The sequence below is a fragment of the Rhinopithecus roxellana genome, chromosome 13, assembly GCF_007565055.1.
Source record: "Rhinopithecus roxellana isolate Shanxi Qingling chromosome 13, ASM756505v1, whole genome shotgun sequence".
Taxonomy (NCBI): Eukaryota; Metazoa; Chordata; class Mammalia; order Primates; family Cercopithecidae; genus Rhinopithecus; species Rhinopithecus roxellana.
The window spans coordinates 14,023,998-14,039,232 of record NC_044561.1 but is presented as its reverse complement, the minus strand read 5'-3'; the positions used below and the strand labels follow the sequence as shown (position 1 = coordinate 14,039,232).

At 50.7% G+C, this 15,235-nt stretch overlaps 1 protein-coding gene across 1 annotated transcript; it reads left to right on the top strand.

Annotated features, from left to right (window-relative positions):
• The first annotated feature begins 423 nt into the window (after nucleotides 1-423).
• Nucleotides 424-14,014, top strand: HMOX1 (heme oxygenase 1). Its single transcript, XM_010389137.2, has 5 exons — nucleotides 424-551; nucleotides 2,876-2,996; nucleotides 7,076-7,567; nucleotides 9,668-9,767; nucleotides 13,269-14,014. The coding sequence occupies exons 1-5, from the start codon at nucleotides 529-531 to the stop codon at nucleotides 13,397-13,399; spliced, it is 867 nt and encodes a 288-aa protein (XP_010387439.1). The 5' UTR covers nucleotides 424-528; the 3' UTR covers nucleotides 13,400-14,014.
• The last annotated feature ends 1,221 nt before the right edge of the window (nucleotides 14,015-15,235 follow it).

The following is a 15,235-nucleotide window of genomic DNA, read 5'->3' as shown; positions in this document are numbered from 1 at the left end:
TAAATTCCTGATGTTACCCACCAGCCTCTTGCTCTGAGCAGCGCTGCCTCCCAGCTTTCTGGAACCTTCTGGAACGCCTGGGGTGCATCAAGTCCCAAGGGCACAGGGAGCAGAAGAGGGGGGCTCTGGAAGGAGCAAAATCACACCCAGAGGCTGTAGCTTCTCAGATTTCCTTAAGGGGTGTGTCTGTGTGTGTGTGTGTGTCTGTGTGTGTGTGTCTGTCTGTGTGTGTGTGTGTCTGTCTGTTTTCTCTAAAAGTCTATGGCCAGACTTTGTTTCCCCAGGGTCATATGACTGCTCCTCTCCACCCCACACTGGCCGGGGGCGGGCTGGGCGCGGGCCCCTGCGGGTGTTGCAACGCCCGGCCAGAAAGTGGGCCTCAGCTGTTCCGCCTGGCCCACGTGACCCGCCGAGCATAAATGTGACCGGTCGCGGCTCCGGCACAGTCAACGCCTGCCTGTTCTCCAGCGTCCTCAGAGCAGCCGCCGCCCCCGCGGAGCCAGCACGAACGAGCCCAGCACCGGCCGGATGGAGCGTCCGCAACCCGACAGGCAAGCGCGGGGGCGCGGGGCGCAGGACGGGCGCCTTTCCCTCCCCTCTCAGCTGGCGTCCCAGTTCCACCCGGGACACTGCCACGCAGCGACAGAGCCCGGGAGCCAGAAACTTGGGCTCTGGAGTCAGGAGGCGCGGGGTTCTGATCCTGCCTGTGTCCGTAGGGTAGTTGGAGGGAGGAATGGTGATTTACATGCCTGGCACCTTGGTATGCGGTTGATGACCAAGATGGGAGTGTCCCTAGAGTATCCAGCCTTTGAGGTAGCCAATTTTTGTTAAATCCAACTTTCGGGGTGTGTTTGGAGTTGCTCTCTGCTGAATCTAGATCTCTGGGGCTTCCCTGTGAGGGAGTCAATTTTGTTTTAATCCAACTTTTGAGGTGTGCTTGGAGCTGCTGTCTGCTGAATCTAGATGCCTGGGGCTCCGCTAGCCTGGGGGAGCATGCTTGGTTCTCTTGGTGGCATCTGTCCCTCACTAGCTATGGAGGACCTGAGCCAGACATCACCCTGGCTACGGTGTTCCGCGTCTGACAGATAAGGATTGCCCAGTTCAGGGAGGCGACATGCCCTGGAGTATTCAGTCAGCAAGTGTCAGAACTGGGTCTTGAACCTTGGTCTGCCCACCTCCAGGTCTCGCTCGTTCCCTTCTTTCAAGAATTTGTATTTTTTTTTGTTTTGTTTTTTAACTCCTGGGCTCAAGCATCCTCCCACCTCAGCCTCCAGAGTTAGCTGGGACATACAGGTGTGTGCCGCTTCGCCCAAGAATTTGACCAGCTGTGTTGTAGAACAGGGGATGATGTTCCGGGAAGCAGGGCAGGAGAAAAGGGGAAAATGACAATTCTATGGGGAGGCAGGGATATGGACCCATGACAGAAATACTCCCGGAGAGACTTTTTCTTTTTTTTTTTTTTTTGAGACGGAGTCTCGCTCTGTCGCCCAGGCTGGAGCGCAGTGGCCGGATCTCAGCTCACTGCAAGCTCCGCCTCCCGGGTTCACGCCATTCTCCTGCCTCAGCCTCCCCAGTAGCTGGGACTACAGGCGCCCGCCAGGTCGCCCGGCTAGTTTTTTGTATTTTTAGTAGAGACGGGGTTTCACCATGTTAGCCAGGATGGTCTCGATCTCCTGACCTCGTGATCCGCCCGTCTCGGCCTCCCAAAGTGGAGACTTTTTCTTTAACTAAAGCAGAATTTTTCAGGCTTTTTAACCCTGACGTCTTCATGATGAGCATAACATGATAGGGGGGGTCATGAGATTTGCATCTGAAACGTTAACACAATAACTGAATTAAATATTGGGTCTAAAAGCCAATCAAAGCAATTACAAACTTTGAGATGCACGTTCATGGAGCTTCTGCTTTTTCCTGGGTTATGCTGTACCTCCTCCTCCCCACTGTGCTGGGATTACAGGCTTGAGCCACCGCGCCCGGCCTAATTAGTGTTTTAATGACTGAAGAGTGTTTATAAGCCTGCAAGAGTCACTATGCCCAGCCTGAATTTGTTTTTTTGTTGTTGTTGATTCTGGGTTTTTTTTTTTTTTTTTTGCTTTTTTTTTTTTTTTTGAGATGGAGTCTTCCTCTGTTGCCCAGGCTGGAGTGCAGTGGCGCGATCTCGTCTCACTGCAACCTCCACCTCCTGGGTTCAAGCAATTCTCCTGCCTCAGCCTCCCAAGTAATTGGGATTACAGGCACCCACCACCACACCCGGCTAATTTTTTTTTTTTTTTTTTTTTTTTGTATTTTTAGTAGAGATAGGGTTTCACCAATGTTGGCCAGGCTGGGCTCAAACTCCTGACCTCAGGTGATCTGCCCGCCTTGGCCTCCCAAAGTGCTAGGATTACAGGTGTGAGCCACCACGCTTGGCCTTTTTTTTTTCTCTTTTTCTTTTTTTTTTTTTTTTTTTTTGAGATGGAGTTTCTCTGTCACCAAGGCTGGAGTGAAGTGGTGTGATCTCAGCTCACTGCAACATTTGCCTCCGGGGTTCAAGCAGTTATAGGCATACTCACTGGGATTACAGGCACCCGCCACCATGCCCGGCTAATTTTGTATTTTTAGTAGAGATGGGGTTTCACCATGTTTGCCAGGCTGGTCTCGAACTCCTGACCTCAGGTGATCCACCCACCTTGGCCTCCCAAAGTGCTGGGATTACAGGCGTGAGTCACTGCACCCGGCCACAAGGCTGCATCTTCAAGCGATTGGGGATGTGGCCTGAATAAGAATGGGAATCCTTGGAGGCCTGCTTATAGGTGGGTGGCTCCCCGAGCTCAGCAGTTGGGAAGGACCCCACCCCCAGCCAGCTTTGTGTTCACTTATCCCATTTCCTCCTCAGCATGCCCCAGGATTTGTCAGAGGCCCTGAAGGAGGCCACCAAGGAGGTGCACACTCAGGCAGAGAATGCTGAGTTCATGAGGAACTTTCAGAAGGGCCAGGTGACCCGAGAGGGCTTCAAGGTATGTGGCTTGGTGGGACTAGCCCTGGTGGAGGGTGTGGCAGGTGTGGGTGGGCCCAAGGCTCAGGCCAGTGGTTTAAGTGGGGATGCTGAGGGACCAGATGGGCATGTCCAGTGGAATCATCTTACAAATGATGACACTGAGGCTCAGAGGAGGGAAGGTGAGTTACCCACGGTCACACAGCAAATCCAGCCTGCTCTGTAGTGTTGTGGAGGGACTGGGGCAGCAGTGCCATTGACTGAGCACTGGTTCCATGTTGGGCATTTTGTACACTTGGTTTGTAATCTGTGTTTCAACCCTGACGAGAAAGATGAGGACTGGAAGGCTCAGAGAGGTTAAGTGACTAACAGGAAGTCACACAGCCAGTAAATGGAAAAGGTTGAAATCAACCACGACCGATGTTATTTCAGAGCTTATATTCCTGACCTAACTCTAATTTGCCTCTGAAGATGAGGAGTAATACAGGTTGGAGCCTTAACAGAACCCTTTTCTAACAGTGAGACTGAGGGTGCCTCATCTAATCTCCCTAAGCCACCTTTTCCCCATCTGTAAAAGAGGATTTCAACAGCAGGGTTTTCATAAGCACCCACTATATTGCCAGGTACTGATTTTGCTATTTCCCAGCACTGTTGTCAAATTCATGCAAATAGAAGGAAGCACTTGACAAAGAACCGGGAAGATACTAGGTGTTAAAACATCAGTGTGGGGAAAGGCTTGTTCAGGTTGAACAGAGGGTGTGGGAGTGGGGAGTGGGGAGCTATATCCCACCACCTTCACCCCAGTCCCTTTTGCAATCTGTACCCTCTGCCACCCCCTACTTCCAACATGAGACATGCTTTATATTTATTTTATTTTATTTCATTTGAGACAGAGTCTCACTCTGTTGCCCAGGCTGGAGTGCAATGGCAAGATCTCGGTGCCCTGAAACCTCCACCTCCTGGGTGCAAGCGATTCTCCTGCTTCAGCCTCCAGAGTAGCTGGGACAACAGGTGCCCGCCACCACGCCTGGCTAATTTTTGTATTTTTTTTAGTAGAGATGGGGTTTCACCATGTTGGCCAGGCTGGTCTTGTACTCCTGACCTCAGATGATCCATCCGCCCTGGCCTCCCAAAGTGCTGGGATTACAGGTGTGAACCACCACCCGACTGAGACATACTTTAATTAGGAGAGATTTAACCTGTGGTTCCAGGCTGGGTGGGGCCCTTGGGCCTGTAATAGGTCTTCCTCATCTTCCTCCCCTCTGCCTTAAAAAGATGAGGTACACCCAGTTGCTGCAGTGTGGCTGGAGGCAGTGGGTGCAGGGAGGTGAATGCTGGAATATCCTATCCCCAGCCAGCTTAGACTTTGGATTTTGCCTCTAAGTCACAGGGTTCCAAGGAGGCACCAAGATCCGTGACAGAATCCAGTGCTCGCTTACATTAAGCTAGTGGACGTGGCAGTTATCACAGCCTTTCTCATGGGAGCGCTAAGTGCCAGGCTGCCCTCTGTGCTGGCCCAGATCCTCTCACTTAATCTTCACACCAGCCCCATCTAGTATGTGGCAGGTGAGGGAGCGGACTAGCACAGTTGGCTAGCACAGTCACACAGACCTCAGACCATCTGCTTTAGGATAGGATAGGAAGCTGGGACCAGAGAGAGCAAGCGGGTCACCCATGGTCACACAGCTAAGGACTGGCAGAGTTGGGTGAGAACCAGGTCGGTCACACTTAAAAACCCAGGCTCTTTTGTACCAGGCTACCTGGCTTTCTGTCCCCTCATGGAATAGAGCTGCTTTGAATGTTTACAGAAATAACTTGGAAACTCCAACCTGAATGTCTTAACTTTGCCCTCCTTCAAATTCAAACGGGCGTATTAATGTGTAACGGGAGTTAGTGCCCCAATCCAAGGTACACTCAGGACCTGTTGCCCAAGCCCAGCATCCAGAGGTGGTGGGGTTCAGAACAGGCCTCTAGGAAGGAGAATTGTGCCCTGTAGTTGGTCACGCAGAGGTCAAAAGCCAGAAGCACATGGCCAATCTCCTTTAACCACTTCCATTTCAGCTATTCCCCTCTCCTGAGCCATGGTGGGTCCATAGCAATGCCTGGTCTTCAATCCAGTTTCATTTCTTACTAGCTGTGCAACTCCACGTGTCATACCCTCTCTGAGCCTTAGTTTCCTTTTCTATAAAATGGGCATAGCAATTCCTTTGTTGGATTTTTTTTTTTTTTTTTTTTTTTTGAGACAGGGTCTTACTCACTCTGTTCCCCAAGCTGAAGTACAGTGATATGATCACAGCTCACTGCAACCTTGAAATCCTGGGCTCAAGTGATGCCCCTGCCTCAGCCTCTGGAGTAGCTGGGACTACAGGCATGCAGCACCACACCTGGCTAAGTTTTTTTTTTTTTTTTTTTTGAGTCAGAGTCTCGCTCTGTCACCCAGGCTGGAGTGCAATGGCACGATCTCGGCTCACTGCAACCTCTGCCTCCTGGGTTCAAGCAATTCTGACTCAGCCTCCCGAGTAGCTGGGATTATAGGCGTCCACCACCATGCCCGGCTAATTTTTGTGTTTTTAGTAGAGATGGGGTTTCACCATATTGCCCAGGCTGGTCTCTTGGCTATGTTGGTCTTGAATTCCTGACCTTGTGATCCCCCAGCCTCGGCCTTCCAAAGTGCTGGGATTACAGGTGTGAGCCACCACACCCAGCTGGCTAGCTTTTTACATTTTTATGTATTTATTTATTTTTATTTTATTTATTTATTTATTTATTTATTTTTTCTGAGACGAGTCTCGCTCTGTCACCCAGGCTGGAGTGCAGTGGCGTGATCTCGGCTCACTGCAAGCTCCGCCTCCCGGGTTCACACCATTCTCCTGCCTCAGCCTCTCAAGTAGTAGCTGGGATTCCAGGTGCCAGCCATCAAGCCCAGCTAATTTTTTTTGTATTTTTAGTAGAGACAGGGCTTCACCATGTTAGCCAGGATGGTCTCAATCTCCTGACCTCGTGATCCGCCCGCCTTGGCCTCCCAAAGTGCTGGGATTACAGGCGTGAGCCACTGTGCCCTGTTTATTTTTTTATTTTTTTTGAGAGGAGTCTCGCTCTGTTGCCCAGGTTGGAATGCAGTGGTGCTATCTCGGCTCACTGCAACCTTCACCTCCCGAGTTCATGCCATTCTCCTGCCTCAGCCTCCCAAGTAGCCGGGACTACAGGTGCCCACCACCATGCCTGGCTAATTTTTTTGTACTTTTAGTGGAGACGTAGTGTCACCATGTTAACCAGGATGGTCTTGATCTCCTGACCTTGTGATACGCCCGCCTCGGCCTCCCAAAGTGCTGGGATTACAGGCGTGAGCCACCGCGCCCGGCCCCAGCCAGCTAGTTTTTTTTTTTTTTTTTGAGACGGAGTCTCGCTCTGTCGCCCAGGCTGGAGTGCAGTGGCCGGATCTCAGCTCACTGCAAGCTCCACCTTCTGGGTTTACGCCATTCTCCTGCCTCAGCCTCCCGAGTAGCTGGGACCACAGGCGCCCGCCACCTCACCCGGCTAGTTTTTTGTATTTTTTTTAGTAGAGATGGGGTTTCACCGTGTTAGCCAGGATGGTCTCGATCTCCTGACCTCGTGATCCGCCCGTCTCGGCCTCCCAAAGTGCTGGGATTACAGGCTTGAGCCACCGCGCCCAGCCCAGCTAGTTTTTTAAAAGAATTTTTTTGTAGAGGTGGGTTTTGGGCTATGTTGCCCAGGCTGGTCTCAGACTTTTGGCTTTAAGCAATCCTCTCACCTTAGCCTCCCAAAGTGCAGGGATTACAGGGGTTTGAGCCACCACACCAGGCCAGTTTGTTGGATCTTTATATAAGGATTCAGTTAGGTTGCTTGTTTTGCCCAGTGGGGTAAAAGGGTTTTAGGCTGAGAAAGTGCATGATCATCTTTTTCTCTTATAAAAATCCCTCTGGCTGCTGTGTGAAGAGGAGTGTAGTGAGGGGTGGCAGAAGGAGTCAGAGCCCATCTGAGAAGTGATGAAGGCCTTTCCAAAGGCAGTAGTGGAGGGGACGGACAGAGGTGGGGGCCTTCCATGTGGCTGGCGGCCTGACCTGCTCACTCTGCTTTCAGCTGGTGATGGCCTCCCTGCACCACATCTATGTGGCCCTGGAGGAGGAGATTGAGCGCAACAAGGAGAGCCCAGTCTTCACCCCTGTCTACTTCCCAGAAGAGCTGCACCGCAAGGCCGCCCTGGAGCAGGACCTGGCCTTCTGGTACGGGCCCCGCTGGCAGGAAGTCATCCCGTACACACCAGCAATGCAGCGCTATGTGAAGCGGCTCCACGAGGTGGGGCGCACAGAGCCTGAGCTGCTGGTGGCCCATGCCTACACCCGCTACCTGGGTGACCTGTCTGGGGGCCAGATGCTCAAGAAGATTGCTCAGAAAGCCCTGGACCTGCCCAGCTCTGGCGAGGGCCTGGCCTTCTTCACCTTCCCCAACATTGTCAGTGCCACCAAGTTCAAGCAGCTCTACCGCTCCCGCATGAACTCCCTGGAGATGACTCCCGTGGTCAGGCAGAGGGTGATAGAAGAGGCCAAGACCGCGTTCCTGCTCAACATCCAGGTGAGGGTTGGGCAGCCTGGGGCAGCCTCTGCTTCCCCCCTGCTGTTCCTCCAAGGGATCCTTCTCATTGTAGGGAAGGGTGGTATGGGTCATGGTTAACACAGGGAACCAGGGTTCCAGCACTGCCACTTACTAGCTGGGTGATCTTGGGCAAATGCCTTAATCTCTCTGTACCTCAGTTTCCCTATCTGTAAAATAGGGATAATAATGGTACCTACATGTTAGACTTTTAAGGCTTGAGTGAGTTTACAGCAGTAAAGTCCCCATATCAGTGTCTGGCACAAGAGGAAGCCCTCAAATTTTCACTACTGTCACAATGGGACATGAGAATCAGTTGTAGCTCTGCGTGACAACGGTCTGTGGCAACGTATAAGTTGTGTGTGCACTAGTGTGTAGCCAGGTTGGCACTCCCAGGGTTACAGGTGGCCTCTGCCTTCCAGGGACTCTCAGCCTAGCCAAAGAGGTTTACCTCTTTCTACAAGTGTCTCAAATACAGGGGGAAGGTGGGGTTTGGGCAAAGCCTGGAAGGATGAATTCTTGGGCAGAGGTGGAGGGGATCCTTCTAACCAGATGTCATAGAGCCTTCTCTCTCTGCCAGCCCCTGGAGGTGCCATGGGGCCTGGGGCTAGGGCTCATGCCCTCCTGGCTCCCTAATCCCAGCCTTGGATTGCAGAAGATTCTGGTCCTGGCCCCTGTTACGGAACAAGGCCTTTCCCGTCCCCCTCACCCCCTCAGAAAATCCAATCAGTCTTGGAAGAAGAAAATCTGTGTCTTTCAGAGAAGTGTAGTCAAAAGAAAAGGGAGGCCAGGTGCAGTGGCTCACGCCTGTAATCCCAGCTCTTTGAGAAGCCAAGGTGGGTGGACTGCTTGAACTCAGGAGTTTCAGACCAGCCTGAGCAACATGGCAAAACCCTGTCTCTATCAAAAAAAAAAAAAAAAAAAATTAAAAAAATTTTTTTTAAAGAAAAGGGATTTGGGGTCAGAACTGGCTCTCAGGCTCTCACCTATAATACCAACACTTTGGGAGGCCAAAGCAGGAAAGTAGCTTGAGCCCAGGAGTTTGAGGCCAGCCCTGGTAACACAGTGAGACCCCATCTCTACACAAAAATGAAAAAAAAAAAAAAAAAATCCAGACATAGTAGTGTGCACGTGTAGTCCCAGCTACTCGGGAGGCTGAGGTGGGAGGATTGCTTGAGCCCAGGAGGTCAAGGCTACAGTAAGCCATGATAGTGCTATTGCACTCCAGCTGGGTAACGGCAGCAAAGCAAGACTCTGTCTCAAAAATAAAAACAAACAAAAAAACGGCTCTTGGTGCCTGACCTCTGGGTCAGTCCTTGGGCAAAGCACTTAACCTGTAGGAGCTATAGTTTCCTCATCTGCAAGGCTAACAAATACCATTCAGCACACTTCACCAAGGCTGAATTTAGCAAATCTAAATTCAGGGGAAGAAAGCAGCTGCAGAAGAGTGCATGTACAAGGATACCACTTAATATTATTTCAAAACAAGCAATGCAGCCTTTTGCACGGAGACACAGGCTAAGGACATGGGTGGCCACAGTGATCCAGGATCATTGTTATCAGTTGGGAGGGCAAGAGCAGGCAGGGGAGTCAATTTGGCTTGGAACATCTTATCTCTTAAGGTGGATAAAAGGGACATGAATATTATTTATTTATTTATTTATTTATTTGAGACAGAGTCTCACCCTGTCACCCAGGCTGGAGTACAATGGCGCAATCTCGGCTCACCGCAACCTCTGCCTACCAGGTTCAAGCAATTTTCCTGCCTCAGCCTCCCAAGTAACTGGGATTATAGGCATGCGCCACCACACCCAGCTAATTTTTTGTATCTTTAGTAGAGATGGGGTTTCACTATGTTGGCTAGGCTGGTCTCGAACTCCTGACCTCGTGATGTGCCCGCCTTGGCCTCCCAAAGTGCTGGGATTACAGGCGTGAGCCACTGCGCCCGGCCAATATTTTTCTTACCATCTTGTTATTTCCAAAATATTTCCTAACACAACTTAAGGTCTTAAGATCCTACCTTCAGCTGGGACCTGGCAGCATCTCTCAGTGAGATAGGCATGTGTGTCTTTTGTCTTTTAGCTCTTTGAGGAGTTGCAGGAGCTGCTGACACATGACACCAAGGACCAGAGCCCCTCACAGGCACCAGGGCTTCGCCAGCGGGCCAGCAACAAAGGGCAAGGTGAGAGCATCCAGGGAGGGGCATTTCCTCTGGGCTACAGATGGAGAGGGACCTGACTGTCTGACTCTAGTATCTCTACTCTTTTTTTTTTTTTTTTTTTTTGAGACGGAGTCTCGCTCTGTCACCCAGGCTGGAGTGCTGTGGCCAGATCTCAGCTCACTGCAAGCTCCGCCTCCCGGGTTTACGCCATTCTCCTGCCTCAGCCTCCCGGGTAGCTGGGACTACAGGCGCCGCCACCTCTCCCGGCTAGTTTTTTTTTTTTATTTTTTAGTAGAGACGGGGTTTCACCGTGTTAGCCAGGATGGTCTCGATCTCCTGACCTCGTGATCCGCCCGTCTCGGCCTCCCAAAGTGCTGGGATTACAGGCTTGAGCCACCGCGCCCGGCCTACTCTTTTTTTTTTTAATTATTTTTTTATTTTTTTTTGAGATGGAGTCTCGCTCTGTCGCCCAGGCTGGAGTGCAGTGGCGTGATCTCGGCTCACTGCAAGCTCCGCCTCCCAGGTTCACGCCATTCTCCTGCCTCAGTCAGCCTCCTGAGTAGCTGGCACTACAGGCGCCCGCCACCATACCCGGCTAATTTTTTTTTTTTTTTATTTTTAGTAGAGATGGGGTTTCACAGTGTTGCCAGGATGGTCTTGATCTCCTGACCTCGGGATCCACACACCTCGGCCTCCCAAAGTGTTGGGATTACAGGCGTGAGCCACCACACCTGGCTTTAGTATACTCTAATCTTCTGTTTTCTGAATGTTTGCTGGTGGTGGGTGTTGTTTCCTGCTGCCTCACCCCACTGCCCCTGTAAGGACGGGTTCCCCCTATGCTGCCCAGGCCAGTCTTGAACACCTGACTTCAAGCGATCCTCCTGCCTCTGCCTCCCCAAGTGCTGCAATTACAGGCGAGAGCCACCATGCCAGCTTGAATGTTTTTTTGGGTGGTGGTTGTTGTTTTTTGAGATAGAGTCTTGCCCAGGCTGGAGTGCAGTGGTGCTATCTCAGCTCACTGCAACCTTCGCCTCCCGGGTTCAAGCAATTCTCCTGCCTCAGCCTCCCGGGTAGCTGGGATTACAGGCACCCACTACCATGCCCAGCTAATTTTTTTCATATGTTTAGCAGAGATGGGGTTGCACCATGTTGGCCAGGCTGATCTCAAACTCCTGACCTCAGGTGATCCGCCCACCTCGGCCTCCCAAAGTGCTGAGATTACAGATGTGAGCCACTGCGCCCAGCCGCCTGCATGTTTTTGTATGAGAAGTGGAGGGCAGGCAAAAGGACCTGGGGTCAACCTTCAGTGTGTGGCTCTGGGCAAGCCATGACACTTCTCCCTGCCTTAGTTTCCCCACCTGGAGAATCCAGTGAGGTTCAGCTACTTCTAGTTCACTGGCTCAGAACTGCACAAGAACCCCTCAGAAATCATGGGAAACTCCCGCCTCCTTAATTTAGACTCCTTTTTAGGCCTTTGGTACCCTGATGTGGGCCAGGGAGGTGGGGACCTGTATCCAGCTGTGAACCCACCACAGGGAGATGTCCCTTCCAAGTCTTGTTGTGTGTGAGCCCCTCCCTCATGTGCCTAAGAACGATCGAGGCTGGCTACAGTGAGAACATCTTGGAAACTTCCAAAACGACCAAAGTGCTCCACAAAATGTACCCTCACTAAGCCTAAAACACTGAGGCAGGGAGTGTGGCTTTGGGATGGGTAGCAATAAAGAGGTAAGGCTTAGCTACCTCCTGGCAGGTTATATTAGGCCTCCCCTCCTGTGCCACCCTAACCTGGCTTGTGGCTTTCTCACTTGTGCCAGACCACACGGACCCCTCTACTGGGGGGTTATAACCCCAGAGGGCTTGGCTATCTGGTGGGGTAGGGAGATGTCACCCTAATGCAGCAGTTCTCAAAGTGTGGTGTCCTGCCTGTGGGGGGTGGTAGTCCTAGTATCCCCTCAAGGGGGTCTCTGAGGACAAAGCTATTTTTATAACACTACTACTATTTTTTTGCTTTTTTTTTTTTTTTTAAGACAGGGTCTCGCTCTGTCACCCAGGCTGGAGTGTAGTGGCACAAACACAGCTCACTGCAGCTTCAACTCCCAGGTTCAAGCGATTCTCCCACCTCAGTCTCCTGAGTAACTGGGACTATAGGCACGTGCCACCACACCCAGATTTTGTTTTGTTTTTTTTTTTTTTGGCTTTTTAAAAAAACTCTCATTTTCTCATGAGTATGTGTTGGCATTTTCCAAAGGTTATGTGACATGTGATGCTCTCTCATGGATTTGATGGCTCATGGAATGTGTGCCTGTTATGTTCTTATATGTTAAGAATTTCTCAGTTTTGGCTGGGCACAGTGGCTCATGCCTGTAATCCCAGCACTTTGGGAGACTGAGGCAGGGGGATCACTTGACGTCAGGAGTTTGAGACCAGCTTGGCCAATGTGGTGAGACCCCATCTCTACTAAAATATAAAAATTAGCTGGGCATGATGGTGCACACCTGTAATCCCAGCTACTCGGGAGGCTGAGGCAGGAGACTCTCTTGAGTCTGGGAGGCAGAGGTTGCAGTGAGCTGAGATTGCACCACTGTACTCTAGCTTGAGCAACAGAGCAAGACTCCATCTCAAAAAAAAAAAGAAAAAAAGAAAAAGAATTTCTCAGTTTTATTTCTAATTTTGTAAATAGTGATAGCTATACTCACACAAACAAAAGCTCTTCTGGATCCTTCGTTGCATTTGAGTATAAAGGGGTTTTGGAACCAAAACATTTGAGAACTATACCCCTAATACATCAGAAGGAGCAGGAGCCTTTAATATGAACAACACACATGTAAATGTCACAGTGTACCTGCTTGCTTGTACTTCTGTGACCGCAGCCCTGGGCCACCAGACCTACAGCCCTGTTTTCTCTGGGAAAGCCCCTCTCATAGCCCAGGGCGGGGCTAGGATTCAAACCCAGCTGTTCTGGCTCCAGAGACCTGCCCTGGACTCTGTCCTCCTTCTAAAGACCTAGGAGCACCCTCTCTGTGCCTGAGGAGGAGGCAGGTGGCACATCTACCCAGGTTGCATGGCTGGCTCTGGCCTATCATATTTTAATAACCAGGGGTGGGACTGAACTTTGACCTCAGAGCTCCTGTTTTCTAGCTCCTGCTCCTTCATCACCATACTTAGCAAATGTGTGAGTCTGAGAGGAAGATTTATAGCTCAGACCTAATCGCTGGCAAAGTTTAAGGAGAGGAAAGGGAGCAGGCAGAAGTCTGAAAACCATGCCTGGGCCCAAGAATGTTTTCACAATGTGGCCTGGCTGCACAGGGAATAACAGACAGCTTGGAAAAGCAGTGAGCTGCCTGTCTTGGAAGGTATCCAAGCAGTGGCTAGAGGGACACCTGTTTGTGGTCTTGCAGAATCCTGGCGCTGAGCAGGGACTGTACCACAGACCCTGAGGCCACTCTGCTTTGCTTTTCTATGACATCAGACACCCTCATGCATGCCCACCTGTTATTGACCTTGCCCCATTTTCTCTTTTAGACTCTGCCCCCGTGGAGACTCCCAGAGGGAAGCCCCCACTCAACGCCCGCTCCCAGGCTCCGCTTCTCCGATGGGTCCTTACGCTCAGCTTTCTGGTGGCGACAGTTGCCGTAGGGCTTTATGCCATGTGAATGCAGGCATGCTGGCTCCCAGGGCCATGAACTTTGTCCAGTGGAAGGCCTTCTTTCTAGAGAGGGAAATCTCTTAGCTGGCTTCCTTATCGTGGGCACTGGAGGCTTTCAGGGCCTCCATCCCTCTCACTGTGTCCCTCTCTCTCGAAAGGAGGAAGGAGCCTATGACATCTTCCCCAATGAAAAGCACATCCAGCCAACGGCCTAAACTTCAGAGTGGGCCAAAGGATCCAGCCCTGCCCTTCAGCATCCTCAGTTCCTGCAGCAGAGCCTAGAAGACACCCTAGATGTGGCAGCTATCTCAAACCTCCAGAAGTCCTGAGTTTGAAGTATCCTTGTTGACACGGCCATGACCACTTTCCCCGTGGGCCATGGCAATTTTTACATAAAACTGAAAAGATGTTGTGTCTTGTGTTTTTGTCTTATTTTTGTTGGAGCCACTCTGTTCCTGGCTCAGCCTCAAATGCAGTATTTTTGTTGTGTTCTGTTGTTTTTATAGCAGGGTTGGGGTGGTTTTTGAGCCATGCGTGGGTGGGGAGGGAGGTGTTTTAACGGCACTGTGGCCTTGGTCTAACTTTTGTGTGAAATAATAAACAACATTGTCTGATAGTAACTTGAAGTATTGTTCATGGGTTTTGTTATTCTTGGGGAGCTGACCTTTTCCTCCCTGGCTTCTTGCGTGCTCGGTAGGAGAGGTAGTGATGGGGGGTTGGCAGGAGCTGGTCTGTTTGAGAATACAGAAGGTGAGCTTTTCTTTTTTTCTTTTTTCTTTTTTTTTTTTTTTTGAGACGGAGTCTCGCTCTGTCACCCAGGCTGGAGTACAATGGCGCAATCTTGGTCCACTGCAACCTCTGCCTCCCGGGTTCAATCGATTCTCCTGCCTCAGCCTCCTGAGTAGCTGGGATTACAGATGTTCCTCACCATGCCCAGCTAATTTTTGTATTTTTAGTAGAGATGGGGTTTCACCATGTTGACCAGGCTAGTCTCGAACTCCCGACCTCAGGTAGTCCACCTGCCTCAGCCTCCCAAGGTGCTGGGATTACAGGCGTGAGCCACTGTGCCTGGCCCAGGACGTGAGCTTTGAGCAGCTGGTGGGCGAATATTTGTGTTGAACTCTGATTGATGCAAGATTCGCCTTCATAGGGGATGGGGTTGCCCGGTTTGGGTGAAATGAGCAGATTCTGGGGCAAAATTTGTATCTTCTGTCCAGTGACTATTAGGGACTGGAGTGAAATTCTTAGGTTCAAATTCCTGCTACACCACTTTGAGGTTGGTCACTTAGCCTCTCTGGGGCTCCATTTTATCACTGGTGACATGAATACAGTGATACCTAACTCACCTATCTTGTCCCGAGAAGCAAATGAGATGCATGTGAAATGCCAATGCCATACACAGTTAGCTATTATTATGCAAAGAAGGAGACCAGTGTTTTGTGATTCTTGTACTGCAGAGTCATCTCATCTATGGCATGCCTATGTTCAGGGGGTGTTACCACTGTCTGACGGTCAGGATGGATTTCACTGAGGTCTGTCCAGCTCTAAAACCTAAGCCCTTCTTATGGCCCTAAATCAAGAAAATACTGAATATGTGGCCTCCTAATCTGGGAAAGCGAAAAACCTTTTGCTGAAGGTGTTCTGGGCAGAGCATGGGACAATTATTATTATTTTTTTTTTGAGACAGGGTCTGGCTTTGTCATCCACATGGGAGTGCAGTGGTGCGATCTTGGCTCACTGCAACCTCCGCCTCTTGGGCTTAAGCCATCCTCTGGTCTCAGCCTCCTGAGTAGCTGGGACTACAAGTGCACACCACCATGCCCAGCTAATTTTTGTATCTTTT

What these genes read in the sequence shown, in the direction of transcription:
- HMOX1 (XM_010389137.2), top strand. Translation starts at nt 529, where the DNA reads ATGGAGCGTCCGCAACCCGACAG. An exon ending in GAGCGTCCGCAACCCGACAG is followed by an intron (nt 552 to 2,875) that starts GCAAGCGCGGGG and finishes TTTCCTCCTCAG; the next exon opens with CATGCCCCAGGATTTGTCAG. An exon ending in GGCCAGCAACAAAGGGCAAG is followed by an intron (nt 9,768 to 13,268) that starts GTGAGAGCATCC and finishes TTTCTCTTTTAG; the next exon opens with ACTCTGCCCCCGTGGAGACT.